This window comes from Lethenteron reissneri, unplaced genomic scaffold (genome assembly GCF_015708825.2).
Source record: "Lethenteron reissneri isolate LAM-NWPU_2019-01 unplaced genomic scaffold, ASM1570882v1 scaffold_170, whole genome shotgun sequence".
Taxonomy (NCBI): Eukaryota; Metazoa; Chordata; class Hyperoartia; order Petromyzontiformes; family Petromyzontidae; genus Lethenteron; species Lethenteron reissneri.
This window is the reverse complement of record NW_026891443.1, coordinates 127,420-152,572: the sequence shown is the minus strand read 5'-3', so window position 1 is coordinate 152,572 and position 25,153 is coordinate 127,420. Positions and strand designations below refer to the sequence as shown.

The following is a 25,153-nucleotide window of genomic DNA, read 5'->3' as shown; positions in this document are numbered from 1 at the left end:
CGTCAACACACACACAGACACACAGACACACGTCAACACACACACACACACAGACACACGTCAACATACACACACACAGACACACACAGACACACGTCAACACACACAGACACACGTCAACACACCCACACACAGACACACGTCAACACACACAGACACACATCAACACACACCCACACACAGACACACGTCAACACACACAGACACACATCAACACACACACACACACAGACACACGTCAACATACACACACACACAGACACACACAGACACACGTCAACACACACACACACAGACACACGTCAACACACACACACACACAGACACACGTCAACACACACACAGACACACGTCAACACACACACACACACAGACACACACAGACACACACACACACAGACACACGTCAACACACACACAGACACACGTCAACATACACACACACACAGACACACACAGACACACGTCAACACACACACACACAGACACACACAGACACACACACACACAGACACACGTCAACACACACACACACAGACACACGTCAACATACACACACACACAGACACACGTCAACACACACAGACACACGTCAACACACACCCACACACAGACACACGTCAACACACACAGACACACGTCAACACACACACACACAGAGACACACACAGACACACACACACACACAGACACACGTCAACACACACACACACAGACACACGTCAACACACACACAGACACACGTCAACACACACAGACACACGTCAACACACACCCACACACAGACACACGTCAACACACAGACACACGTCAACACACACACACACAGACACACGTCAACACACACACACACACAGACATACGTCAACACACACACACACACAGACACACGTCAACACACACCCACACACAGACACACGTCAACACACACCCACACACAGACACGCGTCAACACACACACACACATACACACACCCACACACAGACACACGTCAACACAGACACACGTCAACACACACCCACACACAGACACACGTCAACACACACACAGACACACGTCAACACACACACACATACACACGTCAACATACACCCACACACAGACACACGTCAACACCCACACACAGACACACGTCAACACACACACACATACACACGTCAACACACACACAGACACACGTCAACACACACCCACACACAGACACACGTCAACACACACACAGACACACGTCAACACACACACACACAGACACCCGTCAACACACACACACACAGACACACGTCAACACACACACACACAGACACCCGTCAACACACACACACACAGACACACGTCAACACACACACACACAGACACCCGTCAACACACACACACACAGACACACGTCAACACACACAGACACACAGACACACGTCAACACACACATCTCGTGCCGATGCCACCAGGGCATCTGCGTCAGTGAAGGGCGCTTCTTGAATGCGTTGCCTGGTGAAGGAACTTTTCACGAAACACCCGGTCCCGATTGTATCACCCGTCCCGATTGTATCACCGAGGTAAGAACTTCTCACTATCACAGCAGAGCGTCTGCAGTAGTGTGGTGTGTGTTGTAGTGTGTGGTAGTGTGTGGCAGTGTATTGTATAATGATGTAGTGTATAATGTAGTGTATAATGTAGTGTATAGCAGTGTAGTGTATAGTAGTGTAGTGTATAATAGTGTAGTGTATAGTAGTGTAGTGTCTATTGTAGTGTATAGTAGTGTAGTCTGCAGTAGTGTGGTGTGTGTTGTAGTGTGTAGTAGTGTATTGTATAATGATGTAGTGTATAATGTAGTGTATTGTAATGTATTGTATAATGATGTAGTGTATAATGTAGTGTATGTTAGTCTAGTATATAGTTTATTAGTATATAGTAGTGTAGTGTATCATGGTGTACTGCATGGTGTAGTGTATAGGAGTGTAGTAGTATATAGTAGTCTATTGTGTAGTAGTGTAGTGTATAGTGTCGTGTATAGTAGTGTATAGTGTATATAGAAGTGTAGCGTATAGTAGTGTATAGTGTAGTCTATAGTAGTGTAGTGTGTAATAGTGTATAGTGTAGTGTATAGTAGTGTAGTGTATAGTAGTGTATAGTGTAGTAGTGTGTAGTGTATAGTGTAGTGTATAGTGTAGTGTAGTGTATAGTGTAGTGTATAGTGTAATGTAGTGTATAGTGTAGTGTATAGTAGTGTATAGTGTAGTTTATAGTAGTGTATTGTGTATAGTGTAGTGTATAGTGTAGTGTATAGTGTATAATAGTGTATAGTGTATAATAGTGTATAGTGTAGTGTATAGTGTAGTGTATAGTGTAGTGTATAGTAGTATAGTAGTGTATAGTAGTATAGTAGTGTATAGTAGTATAGTAGTGTATTGTGTAGTAGTGTAGTGTGTATAGTAGTGTAGTGTGTATAGTAGTGTATAGTAGTGTAGTGTATAGTGTAGTGTATAGTGAAGTGTATAGTAGTGTATTGTGTAGTAGTGTAGTGTATAGTGTAGTGTATAGTGTAGTGTATAGTGTAGTGTATAGTGTAGTGTATAGTGTATAATAGTGTAAAGTGTCGTGTACAGTGACTTTGTAGGATGAACTTTGAGGTGTATGAGGTGCACGGGTTGACCACCGAAGTCTGAATTGTTCTGTAACAAGATGAGGCACCGATGATGAGATAGGGGCGACCATAAATGACGTCACGCACCTAGTGGGGGAGAGGGGGTCAGACATTTGTGACGATGTGTGACGAGGGGGGCATGGGGGGTTTGAGAATGTGACGTTACGTAAAAATGCGTAACTTTAAATAAATATAAACAATATAATTGTTTTAACAACACAAATTTTTTTTTAAATTTTCATTATTAACTGTTAGATTATTTAAAGTTACTAAGTTCACCTTTTATTTATTCCATGAATGAGCATTTTGCTTCTCCGTGGAAGAATGGAGAAGAAAAATGTTGTAGTAGTGTATTGTATAATGATGTAGTGTATAGTGTAGTGTATAGTAGTGTATTGTATAATGATGTAGTGTATAATGTAGTGTATAGTAGTGTATTGTATAATGATGTAGTGTATAGTGTAGTGTATAGTAGTGTATTGTATAATGATGTAGTGTATAATGTAGTGTATAGTAGTGTATTGTATAATGATGTAGTGTATAGTGTAGTGTATAGTAGTGTATTGTATAATGATGTAGTGTATAGTGTAGTGTATAGTAGTGTATTGTATAATGATGTAGTGTATAGTGTAGTGTATAGTAGTGTATTGTATAATGATGTAGTGTATAGTGTAGTGTATAGTAGTGTATTGTATAATGATGTAGTGTATAGTGTAGTGTATAGTAGTGTATTGTATAATGATGTAGTGTATAATGTAGTGTATAGTAGTGTATTGTATAATGATGTAGTGTATAGTGTAGTGTATAGTAGTGTATTGTATAATGATGTAGTGTATAGTGTAGTGTATGGTAGTGTATTGTATAATGATGTAGTGTATAATGTAGTGTATGGTAGTGTATTGTATAATGATGTAGTGTATAGTGTAGTGTATAGTAGTGTATTGTATAATGATGTAGTGTATAGTGTAGTGTATAGTAGTGTATTGTATAATGATGTAGAGTATAGTGTAGTGTATGGTAGTGTATTGTATAATGATGTAGTGTATAGTGTAGTGTATGGTAGTGTATTGTATAATGATGTAGTGTATAATGTAGTGTATGGTAGTGTATTGTATAATGATGTAGTGTATAGTGTAGTGTATAGTAGTGTATTGTATAATGATGTAGTGTATAGTGTAGTGTATAGTAGTGTATTGTATAATGATGTAGTGTATAGTGTAGTGTATGGTAGTGTATTGTATAATGATGTAGTGTATAGTGTAGTGTATAGTAGTGCATTGTATAATGATGTAGTGTATAGTGTAGTGTATAGTAGTGCATTGTATAATGATGTAGTGTATAGTGTAGTGTATAGTAGTGTATTGTATAATGATGTAGTGTATAATGTAGTGTATGGTAGTGTATTGTATAATGATGTAGTGTATAGTGTAGTGTATAGTAGTGTATTGTATAATGATGTAGTGTATAGTGTAGTGTATAGTAGTGTATTGTATAATGATGTAGTGTATAGTGTAGTGTATAGTAGTGTATTGTATAATGATGTAGTGTATAATGTAGTGTATAGTAGTGTATTGTATAATGATGTAGTGTATAGTGTAGTGTATAGTAGTGTATTGTATAATGATGTAGTGTATAATGTAGTGTATGGTAGTTTATTGTATAATGATGTAGTGTATAGTGTAGTGTATAGTAGTGTATTGTATAATGATGTAGTGTATAGTGTAGTGTATAGTAGTGTATTGTATAATGATGTAGTGTATAGTGTAGTGTATGGTAGTGTATTGTATAATGATGTAGTGTATAGTGTAGTGTATAGTAGTGTATTGTATAATGATGTAGTGTATAATGTAGTGTATGGTAGTGTATTGTATAATGATGTAGTGTATAATGTAGTGTATGGTAGTGTATTGTATAATGATGTAGTGTATAATGTAGTGTATAGTAGTGTATTGTATAATGATGTAGTGTATAATGTAGTGTATAGTAGTGTATTGTATAATGATGTAGTGTATAGTGTAGTGTATAGTAGTGTATTGTATAATGATATAGTGTAGTGTATAGTAGTGTATTGTATAATGATGTAGTGTATAGTGTAGTGTATAGTAGTGTATTGTATAATGATGTAGTGTATAGTGTAGTGTATGGTAGTGTATTGTATAATGATGTAGTGTATAGTGTAGTGTATAGTAGTGTATTGTATAATGATGTAGTGTATTGTATAATGATGTAGTGTATAGTGTAGTGTATGGTAGTGTAGTGTATAATGATGTAGTGTATAATGTAGTGTATGGTAGTGTATTGTATAATGATGTAGTGTATAATGTAATGTATAGTAGTGTATTGTATAATGATGTAGTGTATAATGATGTAGTGTATAATGTAGTGTATAGTAGTGTATTGTATAATGATGTAGTGTATAATGTAGTGTATAGCAGTGTATTGTATAATGATGTAGTGTATAATGTAGTGTATGGTAGTGTAGTCTGTAGTAGTGTGGTGTGTGTTGTAGTGTGTAGTAGTGTATTGTATAATGATGTAGTGTATATGGTAGTGTAGTGTATAATGATGTAGTGTATAGTAGTGTATTGTATAATGATGTAGTGTATAGTGTAGTGTATAGTAGTGTATTGTATAATGATGTAGTGTATAGTGTAGTGTATGGTAGTGTAGTCTGTAGTAGTGTGGTGTGTGTTGTAGTGTGTAGTAGTGTATTGTATAATGATGTAGTGTATAATGTAGTGTATGGTAGTGTATAGCAGTGTAGTGTATAATACTTGTTGTGTATAGTAGTGTATAGTATTGTAGTGTGTAGTGTAGTGTATAGTATTGTAGTGTGTAGTGTAGTGTATAGTATTGTAGTGTAGTGTATAGTAGTGTATAGTGTAATGTATAGTGTAGTGTGTAGTAGTGTAGTGTATAGTAATGTAGTGTATAGTGTAGTGTATAGTGTAGTGTGTAGTAGTGTAGTGTGTATAGTGTAGTGTATAATATTGTATGGTAGTGTATAGTAATGTAGTGTATAGTGTAGTGTGTAGTAGTGTAGTGTATAGTAGTGTATAGTAATGTAGTGTATAGTGTAGTAGTGTAGTGTGTAGTAGTGTAGTGTGTAAAGTGTAGTGTATAATAGTGTATAGTGTAGTGTATAGTGTAGTGTAAATTTTGTAAAAAATATATATTGTTATTAAACATTTTTATTTTAATGATTCTACCAGGGAATTTTCATTATGTGGAATTAATATGATTGTTATAATTGTACTCTCAATTTAGCTTCGTTCTACTACAAAGTTTCAAGTGTTTTTTTTATTGTTAAAATAACTTTTAATATTTTATAGTTTTAAGAGAATTTCAATATAACATTCTGAACATCTGCAGTTTTAGTTGAATATTTTCAGGTGAATTTTATGCTAAATTTCAGCTTTACAACGCCTCCTTTTTGATCAATGTTTTCTCCCACAACATCAGAGTACAGCGCCACATTAAATACGCACTACAAGGACAATAGTTTAAAGCGATTTGAAGCATGTTTCATTTTCAAAATGGAAATATGGTTTTTGAGGGGGGGGCAGAGCTTTGTGACGTCACATTTGAGGGGGGGTCTGACTTTTTGTGACGCCGTGTGACGAGGGGGGAGGGGGGGGGTCAAAAATCAGCAACGTCATTTATGGACCACTCCTCGACTTTCCAATAACTTTGAGGGCGATGGCGACCAACAGTGAACGCGTCAGGCAGTCTTGCGTGCACGCCAGGGTCAAGGCTTTCATTGCTTCTACATACTATTAAGATCCCCTCCCTTTGTTAATGCTACCCCCTGCCCCCCTCCCTTTGGTGCTGCTGATCCTGCATAATGCACGGGCATAATAGGACTTTGAACCCCCCCCGCCCACCTCCTACGCATTTCCCATGAATATGCTGAATTCCTCTTGATATGCACATTCTTTTGTTAAGGCGCTCTTCTTCTTCCACCTCCAACTCAGCTTATATATAAGCTCCTGGCTTGGCAGTGTCTCATTCTTCACCTGAAGACGGCTGCTTGCGTTGTAGCCGAAACGTCGTGAGAATTATGTTATTGTGTTTTATTTTTATTATTTTATTACTTCCCTTCTACGTGACGACTTTACCGAAAGAACCAAGAAGAAGGCTGTTTGCTATCAACAACGTCAGGTGGCGAGAATGTGCGGTTGCTACACTGAAGGTGGACCCGGCATTCGCGTTTTGCTTTCTTAGTTTGCCGTCTTGTTGACGTTGCTGCTGGTCTCCTGGTTTTTGCTTGACCGACAACGAAGCAGTCCGTTCATGAGTTGACCCGGGGTCGTGTCAACTGAGCCGTGAGCTCTCATTGTTTTTTTTACAAGGAGTCATGTTTGCATAGACCACAATACCTGCAGTCATAATGCAAACAAAAAACGTTGATTGACCAATTAACTTCAAGGACAGTGCATACATTATCAGAGTTATGCAAACATGACTCCTTGTAAAAAAAGGGGTCAGTTTTGTTGCCAGATAGAAGGGTGAAAAACCAATTATCATATTTTTTCTTCTGGCAAATGAGGTTCCAATGGTGTAAATGCTTACCCCGAGCTCTCATACTTTGACGGTGCGTTGTCATTGAGTTGTGCGCCTTTTGGCGTCAACTGGTCCAACACCATGTGAGACTAGGCTCTAAGGAAAGCTGTCTCGGGTGTGGACCAATCAACTTCAAGGACAGTGCACATACATTATCAGAGTTGTGTTTTTTTTGCGTTATGACTGCAGGTATTGTGGTCTATGCAAACATGATTCCTTGTAAAAAAAGGTGTCAGTTTTGTTGCCAGATAGAAGGATAAAAAAAACAATTATCAACCCCGTGTCGTTGATGTTCCTTCCGTCTTTGTTCCGCAGGAATTGACCGATTCTCTGAGAAAATTCCCCGCCGCAAAAGCCGCGACACCGAAAACATGAGCTGCCTGAAGGTCACTTCGGTTATCGTCACGATCGTCGTGGTTCAAACGTTGTTGTTTTACCATTTCCTGAAGGTAATTCTGTAGTAGATCTGATGATCTCAAATAGGATATCTACAGATTCACTCCACCATCAATGCTAGAGATGTATAACCATTGGACAGGATCACTACAATACAGATTCACTTCACCATCAATGCTAGAGATGTATAACCATTAGACAGGATCACTACAATACAGATTCACTTCACCATCAATGCTAGAGATGTATAATCATTAGACAGGTCCACTACAATACAGATTCACTTCAACATCAATGTTAGAGATTAATAACCATTCGACAGGTTCACTACAATACAGATTCACTTCACCATCAATGCTAGAGATGTATAACCATTGGACAGGTTCACTACAATACAGATTCACTTCACCATCAATGCTATAGATGTATAACCATTAGACAGGTTTACTACAATACAGATTCACTTCACCATCAATGCTAGAGATGTATAACCATTCGACAGGTTCACTACAATACAGATTCACTTCACCATCAATGCTAGAGATGTATAACCATTAGACAGGTTCACTACAATACAGATTCACTTCACCATCAATGCTAGAGATGTATAACCATTGGACAGGTTCACTACAATACAGATTCACTTCACCATCAATGCTAGAGATGTATAACCATTGGACAGGATCACTACAATACAGATTCACTTCACCTTCAATGCTAGAGATGTATAACCATTAGACAGGTACACTACAATACAGATTCACTTCACCATCAATGCTAGAGATGTATAACCATTCGCAGGTCCACTACAATATAGATTCACTCCACCATCAATGCTAGAGATGAATAACCATTCTACAGGTTCACTACAATACAGATTCACTTCACCATCAATGCTAGAGATGTATAACCATTGGACAGGTTCACTACAATACAGATTCACTTCACCATCAATGCTAGAGACGTATAACCATTGGACAGGATCACTACAATACAGATTCACTTCACCATCAATGCTAGAGATGTATAACCATTGGACAGGATCACTACAATACAGATTCACTTCACCATCAATGCTAGAGATATATAACCATTGGATAGGTTCACTACAATACAGATTCACTTCACCATCACAGCTAGAGATGTATAACCATTGGACAGTTTCACTACAATACAGATTCACTTCACCATCAATGCTAGAGACGTATAACCATTAGACAGGATCACTACAATACAGATTCACTTCACCATCAATGCTGCTAGAGATGTATAACCATTGGACAGGTCCACTACAATACAGATTCACTTCACCATCAATGCTAGAGATGTATAACCATTCGACAGGTTCACTACAATACAGATTCACTTCACCATCAATGCTAGAGATGTATAACCATTGGACAGGTTCACTACAATACAGATTCACTTCACCATCAATGCTAGAGATGTATAACCATTGGACAGGATCACTACAATACGGATTCACTTCACCATCAATGCTAGAGATGTATAACCATTAGACAGGTTCACTACAATACAGATTCACTTCACCATCAATGCTAGAGATGTATAACCATTCGACAGTTCCACTACAATACAGTCACTTCACCATCAATGCTAGAGATGTATAACCATTGGACAGTTCCACTACAATACAGATTCACTTCACCATCAATGCTAGAGATGTATAACCATTGGACAGGTTCACTACAATACAGATTCACTTCACCATCAAAGCTAGAGATGTATAACCATTGGACAGGATCACTACAATACAGATTCACTTCACCATCAAAGCTAGAGATGTATAACCATTGGACAGGTTCACTATAATACAGATTCACTTCACCATCAATGCTAGAGATGTATAACCATTGGACAGGATCACTACAATACAGATTCACTTCACCATCAATACTAGAGATTAATAACCATTGGACAGGATCACTACAATACAGATTCAGTTCACTACAATAGGATTCTACAGATTAACTCCATTGTGGATTCTACAGATTAACTGCACTGTGGATTCTACAGATTAACTGCACTGTGGATAATTCAGAGTCACTACTTATAAGCAGTTGCAGTTGGAGGCTTGTGTTGCGATCGAAACGTCGTGGGTTTTTTGCTTTTAATTTGTTAACATTTTTAATTTAATTATATTTTTATTAAAATTTTCCATTTACGTGACTTTACCGAAAGAACCAAGAATATCATCATCATCATTTACTTTCAGAATAATAATTATTTTCATTATACTGCTTTCACTCATTAACGCCCATTCATTAAATCCATTCATCATCATCATTACTGTCGTAATAATACGAATTATGCTCATGATATGGCTTTCACTCATTAACCCCCATTCATTCTATCGATAATTATCTATCTTCTTGGTTCTTTCGGTAAAGTCACGTAGAAGGGAAGTAATAAAATAATAAAAATAAAACATAATAAAAAACAATTTTAAAATAATAAAAATAATAAAAATAAAATATTATTTAAAATAATAAAAATAAAACATAATAAAATACAATTCTCACGACGTTTCGGCCACAACGCAAGCAGCCGTCCTCACCTGAAGCGTCGTGAGAATTATTGTATTATGTTTTATTTTTATTATTTTATTATTTCCCTTCTACGTGACTTTACCGAAAGAATCAAGAAGATGAATCCCTGCAGTCACGAAAGCTTTAAATCGACATTTATTTTATTATGTTTAATTGTAATTATTTTATTACTTCCCTTCTACGTGACGACTTTACCGAAAGAACCAAGATGATGAATCCCTGCTGCAATCACGAAAGAAGCTTTAAATCGAAACACGCTCGGGTATAAGAATTAATTTGACCCTTTCTGGCAACGCATCACGAGTTCGGAAGAAGTTCAAACACCCCAAAGCAAAAATCATAAAACACTCCCCCCCCTCCCTCCCCCCACCAGATCTACCGGCAATCTGAGGTGGAGCCAAGCGCGGGTCACCACGCCGCCTCCATCGTCCCGCCGGCACCGGCGCCGGCGACATCGCCCGGACCAGCGCCGGCGGGGGCGGTGAAGACGTCCCACCGGCGGTACGAGCTGACGCGCTGGGACCTGCCCGTGACCACCAACCTGAGCGCCGTCTCGTCCGCTCAGCTCAGCGTCGTCACCGTCGTGTCCGTCGCTGGACGAGCGACAGCAACAACGACGACAACGACGACAACGGCGGTGGCCACAGCGGTGGGCGACTCCGTGCTGCTCAGGGTGGAGATGCGCGACGGGGCGGGCCGGCCGAAGCGTCACGGCGGAGACTTCCTGGCGGCTCGAGTCCACAACGTCGCCCTGGGGGCCGCCGCCTCGGGGGTCGTGACGGACAACGGGGACGGCAGCTACGCGGTGGAGCTGGTGGCGGCGTGGCCCGGCGAGGGGCTGCTGGAGGTGACGATGGTGAACCCGAGCGAGGCGGTGGGGCTGCTGGAGAGGGTCAGGGAGTCGCTGCCGGACAAAGTGAGCTTCTGGGGCCTGTTCGAGTCAGGCCGAGTCAAGGCGAAGGCCGCGTGCCATGTGCTGCTCAACGCCAGCGGGGAGGTGTGCGACTACACCGACCCGGAGCTGGGCGAGCCGTGGCTGTGCGAGAAGCCGCCGGGTCTGCCCTGCCACTCGCTGCGGGGACACTGGTCCTACAACAAGTACCCGCGCATCTTCGCCGACGACGAGAAGAGGATTCTCTCAAGGTCACGGCGATTACAACGTGTAATCTTATTTGTATTTTAGTATTTTAAGATTGTTTAATCAGGCTAATTAACATTTACATTTTGCATTTTATAAGGTCTACTTATTCATAATTTTAAAGATTTTAGCCCTTTAGTATTACTTATACTTTGTAACGCTAGTATAGTTGGAGTGTATAACTTTTTATATAAGTTAAGATTCCTACTTGTTCAATGTATGCACCGTCCCGCCATAGTGAATTCCTTGTTTGTGCAAACTTACACGGCGATTAAAACCGTTTCTGATTCTGATAACGAGAGCAGTCGCCATGATGTGTTACCGTGTGTGTGTGTGCGTGTTTACATGTAATGTGAGGATATATCCGGCTCAATGACGTATCACAACTCGTCACGGTGATTGGCTCTGCCGGTCCTGGTTTACAGCCAATGGGAGGAAGCCTAGGGGCGTGGCCCTGACGTCATGGGAAGGTGACAGCTGTAGGGAGATGATTGGTTCTGCTGGCTTTGGCCTCAGCCAATGGGGAGAGGAGTCAGGGGCGTGGCCCTGACGTCATGGGAAGGTGACAGCTGTAGGGAGATGATTGGTTCTGCTGGCTTTGGCCTCAGCCAATGGGGAGAGGAGTCAGGGGCGTGGCCCTGACGTCATGGGAAGGTGACAGCTGCAAGTAGATGATTGGTTCTGCTGGCTTTGGCCACAGCCAATGGGGAGACGAGTCAGGGGCGTGGTCCCGGGAGCTTACGATGGAGTCTAGAAGATTCCATGGAGGCTAACCAGGATTGGTGGAAACGTACCACGTGACCCGGGTATTAAATAGGGGTGGAGACAAACGACACGTGGTCGGAACGGGAACGAACAGAGGAAGGGGGCCACGCGGGAGCGGGGTCCAGGCTGCCACGTGGTCCGGGCTGCCACGTGGTCCGGGCTGCCACGTGGTCCGGGCTGCCACGTGGTCCGGGCTGCCACGTGGTCCGGGCTGCCACGTGGTCCGGGCTGCCACGTGGTCCGGGCTGCCACGTGGTCCGGGCTGCCACGTGGTCCGGGCTGCCACGTGTTCCGGGCTGCCACGTGGTCCGGGCTGCCACGTGGTCCAGGCTGCCCACGTGGTCCAAGCTGCCACGTGGTCCAGGCTGCCACGTGGTCCAGGCTGCCCACGTGGTCCAGGCTGCCCACGTGGTCCAGGCTGCCACGTGGTCCAGGCTGCCACGTGGCAGTGCGTGTCTCTGTCCCTCTCAAGCTGTCTGTCTGTCAGCAGCGTGAAGTAAACTGACACAAGTTGAATAAAAATAAACCCGTAAAAACAACATTTTTCACTATAAATCTTTTATATGCGTGGCATCGGGGCGGTTAGAGTCCTCTCGTCCTCTGGCTTGAGATGGCTGCCACCTATGGGTCAGACGATTGTCTGGCAGCATTAAACAATTAGTAATTAAATATTTCAAAAAAATTCCCTAAAAAGTGTAAAATTTTGGAAAAAAAATTTTCACGAACATTAATTGTCTCGCACAACGAGTCTGTGTGCAAAATGTCAGCTCGATTGGATCACGGGAAGTGGGTTAAAAAACGACCGAAAGATTTGCACGGTCGTAAGCAAGCAAGCAAGCATGCAAGCAAGCGAACTTAATATAAAGGATTTAAAAAGACGGATTCCAGAAGTCACCTCAACGAGCGTTATTACATTTGCGCCCGGCAAAAAAACACCCTCTTGGCTCCTCGGCGGTGATGGACGGTAACGCGGTGGCTGGATGTGAGCATCTTCTTGGTTCTTTCGGTAAAGTCACGTAGAATGGAAATAATAAAATAATAGTAAAAATAAATATATAATTAAAAACATAATTAAATTATTCTCACGACGGTTTCTGAATGACTCTGTCTTCTCGACAGACCTGTTCTCCACCTGAAGACGGCTGCTTGCGTTGTGGCCGAAACGTCGTGAGAATTATTTTAATATGTTTTTTATTTATTTCCATTCTACGTGACTTTACCGAAAGAACCAAGAAGATGAATCCCTGCAGTCACGAAAGCTTTAAATCGAAAAGAAAAAAGAGAATTCCTGCTGTGGTCTCCCACCTCATGATGATTGCTTGTGTTGCGATCGAAACGTCGTGATTTATTTTATTGTACGTGCTGTGTCTAAAGAACGCCTTTGTTATCGTGGCAAGGACACTTCTATAAACAAAGGGTAGGAGCAGCAATGGGCTCTCTTCTGTCTCCTGCGATTGCGAACTTGTACACGAAATCTTTAAATCGAAATTGGATGTGAGCAGTGCCATGGAGGGAATGGACAATTCCGAAATCGGCTCCACCCCTCATCGTGCTTGTGTAATAACACGCTGGAGACGGCTTGTAGAATCGGTCCTTTTATTTCACTTCCTTTGCAGTTCACAAACACTCCCCGTTGCTGGCAGGCAACGGGAAGTGGGCAGACAGCCACCAGAGACCCACCACCACGTGGCACCCGGAGCCCCACTTGCGCGTGGCCTCTCCCTCTCTTAGTTCCGTGTCTGACCCCGTGTCTCTCCTCTCTCACCTTATTTAACGCCTGGCTCACGTGGTACCCTCCAGCCAATCCTCAATAGCCTGCGCCGAATGTTCCAGATCCCCCATCAACTCCCGGGACCACGCCCCTGACTTGTCTTCCCATTGGCTGAGGCCAAGACCAGCGCAACCAATCAGCTAGCTGACATCCCGTGATCACGCCGAGGCCATGCTCCCAGGCTCTCCCCCCATTGGCTGTAAAGCGGGACCGGCAGAGCCGATCACCACGTGAATCTGACATAGGCTCTTATTACACTTGTAACCACCACAGCGGCCAAATGGGGACTCTGGATGGGCGCGAGGGGCTGGTAACTCTTCAATTAATTGCCACGCGGAATGTTCGAACGCTTACTGCAGAGCAGAGGTCGCAAACGGGTTTTGATTCTTTACCCGTACCCGGCCGCACCAGGGTCGCAAACGGGTACCCGTACCCGGCCGGGTACGGGTAGGGTATGGGTGTCGGGTACCTGATTGCGACCTCTGCGATGAAGCCATGTTGCAGGCGTGGGTGGGTTGATTCTAGGAACTTGAATTGTGAGAAAAGACAAGACGTTGGGAAATGAGTGACAAACGGTGACTCACCAGTGACTCACGGCCTACCCGTACCCGTACCCGGCCGCACCAGGGTCGCAAATGGGTACCGGGTATCGGGTAGGGTAGATGACGCCAAAAGGTCGAACACCATATGAGACTAGGCTCTAACGAAAGCTGTCTCTGGTGTGGACCAATCAGTTTCAAGGACAATGCATACATTATCAGAGTATTGTTTGCATTTGACTGCAAGTATAGTGGTTAATGTAAACATGATTCCTTGCTAAAGGTGTCAGTTTTGTTGCCAGAAAAAAGGGGAAAACCCCTATTAGTATATTTTGGTACTGGCAAAGGAGGTCCCATGATGAGATACAACAACAGCAACAATAATTTTAAAGAAATTAGTTTTCCATCTAATTGTGTGATGGACTGGCCTTGTAGGAGCGAGCGAGCGGCGATGATAGCCTCTGTCTGGACTCTCACTCAACCCCTCTGTGTGGCTGCATTGCAGGGAGTACCTCCACGCCAATCTGCCCGTGTCGCAGCGCGTGCAAGCGGTGACGGCGGCGGTGGTGGCGGTGGCGGTGAACGGTGAGTGACCGCGAGCTCGCTCCGCTGGATGTCCACCGTGTAGTGTACGGAGGTCGGACACTTCACTGAAACTTTAACAAAGTTGTTGTCTTACCCGGTGTAAAGTCCACACTAAGTTGCTCCCTTACCAAATATACATCAGCAGGCGTCCGGGTCCGAGATTTAAACCCACGACCTCCTGGACTCGAGGTGAGGTAGTTAACATCTCACCACGAGGAGAGAGAGACACAGATTCCAAATATACAGCAGCAGGCGACCGGGTCCGAGATTAAACCCACGACCTCCTGTACACGAGGTGAGGTAGTTAACATCTCACCACGAGGAGAGAGAGACGCAGATTCCAAATACACATCAGTAGGCAATCGTCAGTGTCTGGGATCGAACCCATGTCCTCCTTTATGCTTCCAGCCCGCCCAGTCATCTTACTCCGACGACCCGAATTCCTGACCCGGCTCTCCTACATCTCGCTTTCTCCGTGCACCTAACCACACTCTACTCTTCCTCGCCCGCTGTGGCACAGGGTCCACTTTTCGACATTGTCTCCTCCATTTGGCTCGGTCCAGGGCATCTTCGGGAGATGCGTTGACCGTCTTCACGTCTTCTCCTCTATTCGATCCATCATCCATCGCTTCTTCGGACGTCCGCGTGGACGGCGGCCCTCTGGCTCAACACGCACGACAGTATTCGTAGGTTTTTTCGGTAAAGTCACCAGGTAGGTAAAAACATTAAAATTAATAAAAGTAAAATAAAATAAAAAATCACGACGTTTCGGAGGCAACACAAGAATCACGAAACGTTGTGATTTTTATTTTACTTTTATTAATTTTAATGTTTTACCTACGTGACTTTACCGAAAAAACCTAAGAATATGAATCTTTGCAGTCACGAAAGCTTCAAATCTAGAACGCATGGCAGTCTTGGCCACCGATGACTCTTCACTTTGCATCACGTGGCCGTACCACCGAAGCCTTGCCTAGATGTGTAAAAAAAAATTGAAATTAATAAAAGTAAAATAAAATAAAAATCACGACGTTTCGGAGGCAACACAAGCTTCCGTCTTCAGGTGGAACCGTCACAGCACGACAGCTGCATCAAGTAACTTACTTGACCCACTAACCCAACCACCCACTCACTCACTCATTCACTCACTCACTCACTCGCCTACTCACTCATTCACTCACTCACTCACCCACTCACTCATTCACCCACTCACTCACCCACTCGCCCACTCATTCACCCACTCACTCACTCGTCCACTCACTCATTCACCCACTCGCCCACTCACTCACTCACTCACCCACTCGCCCACTCACTCACCCACTCACTCACTCGCCCACTCACCCACTCACTCGCCCACTCACTCACCCACTCACTCGCCCACTCACTCATTCGCCCACTCGCCCACTCACTCACTCACCCACTCACTCACTCACTCACCCACTCACTCACTCACTCACCCACCGTCACAACCACGACAACTGTATCAAGTAAATGAGAGATTACAAGAGCTACCACTCCGTATATATAATGGTTGAAGAGGGGAAGGGCCAAGTACGGCACACTTTTTATTAATATAACGGTTCCAGCTTAAATAGACGCTCCAAGCTTGGTGGTGTTTCATTCTTCACCTGAGGATGGCTGCTTGCGTTGCAGCCGAAACGTCGTGAGAATTGTTTTATTATGTTTTATTTTTATTATTTTATTATTTCCCTTCTACGTGATGACTTTACCGAAAGAACCAAGAAGATTAATCTAAGTTGTCTTGTGGTTGTTGTTGTTTGACTTGCATCCCACTGGGATTTTCACACACAACGTTGGTGTACACGGTGATTTTTCTGCAATATTTTTCTGTCTTTTCTTGGATTTTCTGTTTGCACTTAGTCACTTTAAGATGTTTTCTTGTTCATATTTTTGTTTTTTGTTTGTTGCGGTTGCACCCGATTCAAGAGCCGAATAGCTCACAGGGCTACACCTAATACATGAACTTTAACTACTTCGCCCGGTACATAGGCGATGTAGTTAACATGGGGGGCTTGTTCCCGACCCTGACGTCTGTGTATTTGGAGTTTGCATGTTCGCACCGTGGTCACGTAGCTCTTTTCCAGCTCCATCGGTTCCCCCCCCCCCTCCACATTTAGAATCGACACACACCTCGCGTTTAGAGCATGTGGCTGTTGCTATACATTTCCACGCGATGACGACGATGATGATGACGATGATATCAGCCACCAACCTGGTTGAGATGCTATCATCTGCAATTGGCAGGCAGCTTCTAAAGCAGAGCTACGTGGCTCAGCGGGTGTCTTACACTTGGTAAAATAAACAATTTTTTAAAATATGATAATTGTTTTTTTATCCTTCTATCTGGCAACAAAACTGACACATAACTCTGATAATGTATGCACTGTCCTTGAAGTTGATTGGTCCACACCCGAGACAGCTTTCCTTAGAGCCTAGTCTCCATTGGTGTTGGACCAGATGACGCCAAAAGGCGCACAACTCAAAGACAATGCACCATCAGAGTATGAGAGCTCGGGGTGAAGCATTTACACCATTGGAACCTCATTTGCCAGTAAAAAATATGATATGCAAACATGACTCCTCGTAAAAAAAGGTGTAAGTTTTGTTGCCAGATAAAAGGGTAAAAAACCAATATCATATTTTTTACTGGCAAATGAGGTACCAATGGTGTAAATGCAAAAAATAGTTTAGGATGGAAAACCTTGGTGGAGTCGCTGCCCACGTAACCCGATACAGTTCGGAAAAGCGGCCCGATATTGATAGATTGTAGTGATAGGTTTTTACCCTTTCAACTGGTACAAAAACTGACACCTTTATGCAAGGCATCATTGTGTAAATGCTTACCCCGAGCTCTCAATGCTTTGATAGTGCGCTGTCTTTGAGTTGTATGCCTTTTGGCGTCATCGGGTCCAACACCAATGGAGACTAGGCTCTAAGAAAAGCTGTCTCGGGTGTGGACCAATCAACTTCAAGGACAGTGCATGTCATTATCATCATCAGAGTTGTTTCGTTTTGTTTACATTTTGACTGCTTGTGTTGTGGCTATTGCAAACTTGATGCCTTGTATAAAGGTGTCAGTTTTTGTACCAGTTGAAAGGGTAAAACCCTATCACTATATTTTACCACTGGTAAAGTAGATGTCCCATTGTGTAAATTGATGGATTGATTAAATCGTTTAAAAACCGTTTAAACCCTACTCTTAGTTTTTTCGGTAAAGTCACGTCGGTAAAAAAAAATGAAATTAAAATTCATAAAAATAAAATATTTTATTTTATTAATTTTATTTATTTTAATTTCATTTTTTTTCCTACGTGACTTTACCGAAAAAACTACGCGCATGAATCCTTGCGTTTTAACCGCGCTGACGCCCAACCACCCCGCCCTTCCTCTGCAGGGTCGCGAGAGAAGGCCCAGGGGGTGGCCTGCGTCCCGGGGATGGGCAACCCAACCCCCAGCGGCCACTACTTCAACCACGTGTGGCGGTCGGTGGTCTGCGACAATAGGCCCTTCGACAGCCCCGCCGAGGTGCGAAAGTGCCTCAGGCACAAGGAGGTGATCTTCCTCGGGGACTCGACCATCCGCCAGTGGTGGGAATACCTCAACTCATTCGTCAAGGGTAGGGCAACGCGGCACCCGTGTGGCCCTCGGTGCGTGACGAGGCGCAGGAACCCGTGCCTACACTATACACTACACTATACACTACTACACTATACACTACTACACTATACACTACACTACTATACACTATACACTACACTATACACTACACTACCTTACACTATACACTATACACTACACTATACACTACACTATACACTACACTATACACTACACTACCTTACACTATACACTACACTACCTTACACTACACTACCTTATACTACACTATACACTACACTACTATACACTACACTATACACTACACTACCTTACACTACGCTATACACTATACACTACACTATACACTACACTATACACTACACTACTATACACTACACTATACACTATACTACCTTACACTATACACTACACTATACACTACACTACCTTACACTATATACTACACTACACTATACACTACACTACCTTACACTATACACTACACTATACACTATACTACCTTACACTATATACTACACTACCTTACACTATACACTACACTACTATACACTATACACTACACTATACACTACACTATACACTACACTATACATTATTACACTACACACTATACACTACACTATACACTACACTACTATACACTACACTATACACTATTATACACTACACTATACACTACACTACTATACACTACACTACACTATACACTACACTACTATACACTACACTACTATACACTACACTACTATACACTACACTACTATACACTACACTATACACTACACTACTATACACTATACACTACACTATACACTACACTATACACTACACTACCTTACACTATACACTATACACTACACTATACACTACACTATACACTACACTATACACTACACTACCTTACACTATACACTACACTACCTTACACTACACTACCTTATACTACACTATACACTACACTACTATACACTACACTATACACTACACTACCTTACACTACGCTATACACTATACACTACACTATACACTACACTACTATACACTACACTATACACTATACTACCTTACACTATACACTACACTATACACTACACTACCTTACACTATATACTACACTACACTATACACTACACTACCTTACACTATACACTACACTATACACTACACTACCTTACACTATACACTACACTATACACTATACTACCTTACACTATATACTACACTACCTTACACTATACACTACACTACTATACACTATACACTACACTATACACTACACTATACACTACACTATACATTACTACACTACACACTATACACTACACTATACACTACACTACTATACACTACACTATACACTATTATACACTACACTATACACTACACTACTATACACTACACTACACTATACACTACACTACTATACACTACACTACTATACACTACACTACTATACACTACACTACTATACACTACACTACTATACACTACACTATACACTACACTACTATACACTACATATCAACGGAGGAATTTAGTAGCATATTTATGGAAAATGCAGATATCGGGATTAGTTTTTTCAACGTCCAAATCTCGCAGGCGACCACGAATCTGCACGTTCCACGTTGCGCCCCTTCGACAGATTTCAAAAAGATCGCCGCGTGGAGTCGCGGGTGACTACTCTCCCGCCGGGCGAGTGCGGTGAGCGGAGCGACTGCCCAAGCGTTCACCGCTCACCCCTCTCCACCCCCCTCTACCCTCCTCAGAGCTGAAGGTCGTGGACCTGGGAAAGCACGGCAGGCAGGACCCCAGGATGGCGTTGGACGGCGACAACAGCATCCTGATGACCTGGCACTGCCACACGTACCCGCTCATCACATCCTTCTTCACGCACAAAGAGGAGATGATCTACACCGCCAAGCGCATTGACGCCACGGTGGGCGGCGCCAACACGGTGATCGGCATCTGCCTGGGGGCACACTTCACCGCCTTTCCGCTGGACGTCTTCCGCCGGAGGATCGGGAACATCGCCGCGGCCGTGGACCGACTGCTGGCTAGGAGCCCTCGGACCAAGGTGGTGGTCAAGCTGGCCAACACGTGCACGCCGGGCAGCCTGGAGATCTTCAACAACTGGAACACGTTCCGCATGAACCGGATCACCGTGGAGGCGTTCGCGGGTCTCCGAGTCGCGTTCGTCGACGCGTGGGACATGACGCTGTCGGCGGGGTCCAAGAACATTCACCCCGATAGGAGCATCGTGAAGAACCAAGTGGATCTCTTCCTGTCGTACGTTTGTTGAGGGAGGCCGACGCATTCCTCATTCCTGCTTGCTCCCCTTTGTCGCAGACGCGACTTCACCGTCACGGCGAGGCGAGCCAAGCCGCGGGCAGCTGCGGTAGGAGCAAGCGGAGAAGGGGGTCACCACCTTGGTTCTTTCGGTAAAGCCGTCACGTAGAAGGGAAGTAATAAAATAATAAAAATAAAACATGATAGAATACAATTCTCACGACGTTTCGGCCACAACGCAAGCAGCCGTCCTCAGGTGAAGACCAGGTCTGTCGGGGAGACAGCGTCTGAATGAAACACCACCAGGCTTGGAGCGACTATTTAAGCTGCTGGGTTGGAAGGGGGGAAGGGCGCCTCTTGATTTGCAAATTATTTTGTCAAGGCGCCCTTCCCCCCTTCCAACCCAGCAGCTTAAATAGACGCTGCCAAGCCTGGTGGTGTTTCATTCAGACGCTGTCTCCCCGACAGACCTGGTCTTCACCTGAGGACGGCTGCTTGCGTTGTAGCCGAAACGTCGTGAGAATTATTTTATCGTGTTTTATTTTTATTATTCTATTACTTCCCTTCTACGTGATGACTTTACGGAAAGAACCAAGAAGATTACAACAAGATCGAGAAGCGAGAAGGGGGGGGGGGCGAGAGAGCACGAGGAGTTTGTTCGGAGACAGACACGGAATCCGAGGGTCCCTCACCGAGAAATTCGATCACGCGAGTTCCTGACGGTGTCAACGCAATAAAAAGTGTCTCGATAATTGTTTTGTTACCCTTCTATCTGGCAACAAAACTGACACCCTTTCTACAAGGAGTCATGTTTGCATAGACCACAATACCTGCGGTCATAATGCAAACAAAACACACAACTCTGGTAATGTGCACTGTCCTTGAAGTTGATTGATCCACACCCGAGACAGCTTTCCTTAGAGCCTAGTCTCCATTGGTGTTGGACTATATGACGCCAAAAGGCGCACAACTCAAAGACAATGGCTGCAGGTATTGTGGTCAATGCAAACATGACTCCTTGTAAAAAAAGGTGCCAGTTGTGTTGCCAGATAGAAGGGTAAAAAAACAATTATCATAATTTTTGACTGGCAAATGAGGTTCCAATGGTGTAAAACGTGTCTCTTCTGACGTTCTCGTCGTCTGTGTCGTGACACTGGAAAGGGACGCGTTTGCACATCGTTAATATTGAATGAAGGAACAGGTGACACCCAGGACCTCTGGAAAGCCTCGAAGTCATTTCCATTTGTCAGCCACCTGTAGTAGCCGAGCGACAGATGGCCCAGCCCATCGCTCGCATCGGCGCACGTTGGCACGGTGTCGAATGGCTCGCGGGCGATGGCGTCCACAAGACGGCGTCTCTGCTTGTCGTTAATATCGCGTGAAGATCTTCTTGGTTCTTTCGGTAAAGTCATCACGTAGAAGGGAAGTAATAAAATAATAAAAATAAAACATAAAATTATTTTATTATATTATTATATCATATTACTTTATTATGTTTTATTTTTATTATTTTATTACTTCCCTTCTACGTGACGACTTTACCGAAAGAACCAAGAAGATGAATTCCTGCAGTCACGAAAGCTTGAAATCGCGTGAAGATGTTGAAAAATGGCGTCGTTCAACAGAACGCGTAAACAGAACGTGGCCAATTCGTCACCAGTACGGCACACCGCTGTGTCGGAGAGTAAACCCACAACATTTACAATTATAGTGTAGTGTGTAGTGTAGAGTAGTGTGTAGTGTAGTGTATAGTAGTGTAGTCTAGTAATAGTGTATAGTGTAGTGTATAGTAGTGTGTAGTGCAGTAGTGTATAGTAGTGTAGTCTAGTAATAGTGTATAGTGTAGTGTAGAGTAGTGTGTAGTGCAGTAGTGTAGTCTAGTAATAGTGTATAGTGTAGTGTAGTAGTGTAGTGTATAGTGTAGTGTATAGTAGTGTAGTCTAGTAATAGTGTATTGTGTAGTGTAGAGTAGTGTGTAGTGCAGTAGTGTAGTCTAGTAATAGTGTATAGTGTAGTGTAGTAGTGTAGTGTATAGTGTAGTGTATAGTAGTGTAGTCTAGTAATAGTGTATAGTGTAGTGTATAGTAGTGTAGTCTAGTAATAGTGTATAGTGTAGTGTATAGTGTTGTGTGTAGTAGTGTATAGTGTAGTGTATAGTAGTGTAGTGTGTAGTGCAGTTGTGTATAGTAGTGTAGTCTAGTAATAGTATATAGTGTAGTGTATAGTAGTGTAGTGTATAGTGTAGTGTATAGTAGTGTAGTGTATAGTGTAGTCACTACACTATACACTACACCACATACTAGACTATACACTACACTATACTCCCATTGCTGTCAACCCCTTATCAGCGCCCTACCTTATTACAGACAAATTCAGACCTCATTGGTCACCCCCTGCCCTTAGACATCTCAGCGCTCATCCTACAAAATCCCATCACAAGGGAGAAGCACAGACAGAGAGACAGAGAGACAGACAGACAGACACAGAGACAGACAGAGAGACAGACAGACAGAGAGACAGACAGACAGAGAGACAGAGAGACAAACAGACAGAGAGACAATGTTTAATGTTTTATTTGCCCGGATTGAAACGGCTGTACGCCGTGTGGACCTGAAAACTCAATTTCTCTGTTCAAGAACACGGGGTGAGAAGTATGGGTTGACAGGGATGACCCACCGACACACACACTCACCCACACACACACCCACCCACTCACACACTAACCCACCCACACACTAACCCACTCACCCACCCACCCACTCACCCACCCACACACTCACCCACCCACACACCCACTCACCCACCCACACACTCACCCACACCCACTCACTCACCCACTCACTGACCCACCCACCCACTCACTCACCCACTCACTCACCCATCCACACACCCACTCACCCACCAACCCACCCACACACCCACCCACACACTCACCCACCCACACACTCACCCATCCACACACCCACTCACCCATCCACTCACCCATCCACACACCCACTCACTCATCCACCCACACACTCACCCACACACCCACCCACCCACTCACCCACCCACCCACTCACCCACCCACACACTCACCCACCCACACACTCACCCACCCACACACCCACTCACCCACCCACACACTCACCCACACCCACTCACTCACCCACTCACTGACCCACCCACCCACTCACTCACCCACTCACTCACCCATCCACACACCCACTCACCCACCCACCCACCCACACACCCACCCACACACTCACCCACCCACACACTCACCCATCCACACACCCACTCACCCATCCACTCACCCATCCACACACCCACTCACTCATCCACCCACACACTCACCCACACACCCACCCACACACCCACTCACCCACCCACCCACACACCCACCCACACACTCACCCACCCACACACTCACCCACCCACACACTCACCCATCCACACACCCACTCACCCATCCACTCACCCATCCACACACCCACTCACTCATCCACCCACACACTCACCCACACACCCACCCACCCACTCACCCACCCACCCACCCACTCACCCACCCACACACTCACCCACCCACACACTCACCCACCCACCCACCCACTCACCCACCCACACACTCACCCACACCCACTCACTCACCCACTCACTGACCCACCCACCCACTCACTCACCCACTCACTCACCCATCCACACACCCACTCACCCACCAACCCACCCACACACCCACCCACACACTCACCCACCCACACACTCACCCATCCACACACCCACTCACCCATCCACTCACCCATCCACACACCCACTCACTCATCCACCCACACACTCACCCACACACCCACCCACACACCCACTCACCCACCAACCCACCCACACACCCACCCACACACTCACCCACCAACCCACCCACACACCCACCCACCCACCCACTCACCCACCCACCCACACACTCACCCACCCACCCAAACGTGAGTGCTCGCGTTAGAGAGGCAGCGGCGCTAGAGAGAGATTGGTTCTGTTATTAAAGTCCACGTGGTGGTGACGCCAGCAGCTGTGCAAGTTGCGGTGACGTCATTTTAGAGTGTAATTGCGGGAGAAGGTGACGTCACTCTCGGGATTGCGTACAAAGTCGGTGACGTCACGCCACCGTCAACAAGAGGATGACGTAGGCTTCCTCGCCCATGAGTTTACACGCGTGGGTGACGTCATTCGTCGGGGACGCGAAGAGCGCGTGACGTTATTTCCAGTGAAAAAGCGGGATGACGTCA

General features: G+C 44.2%; 1 protein-coding gene across 2 annotated transcripts; it reads left to right on the top strand.

The window, feature by feature from the left end:
* Positions 1 to 809: 809 nt before the first annotated feature.
* Positions 810 to 21,152, top strand: LOC133339248 (NXPE family member 4-like). Of its 2 annotated transcripts, none has more exons than XM_061547393.1 (6): positions 810 to 1,554; positions 7,521 to 7,654; positions 10,545 to 11,314; positions 14,890 to 14,969; positions 18,385 to 18,606; positions 20,378 to 21,152. In XM_061547393.1, the coding sequence occupies exons 2-6, from the start codon at positions 7,577 to 7,579 to the stop codon at positions 20,908 to 20,910; spliced, it is 1,683 nt and encodes a 560-aa protein (XP_061403377.1). In that variant the 5' UTR covers positions 810 to 1,554; positions 7,521 to 7,576; the 3' UTR covers positions 20,911 to 21,152. The 2 variants fall into 2 exon arrangements, with proteins under 2 accessions (XP_061403377.1, XP_061403376.1); XM_061547392.1 differs by lacking the exon at positions 810 to 1,554 and adding an exon at positions 6,726 to 6,834.
* Positions 21,153 to 25,153: the final 4,001 nt, after the last annotated feature.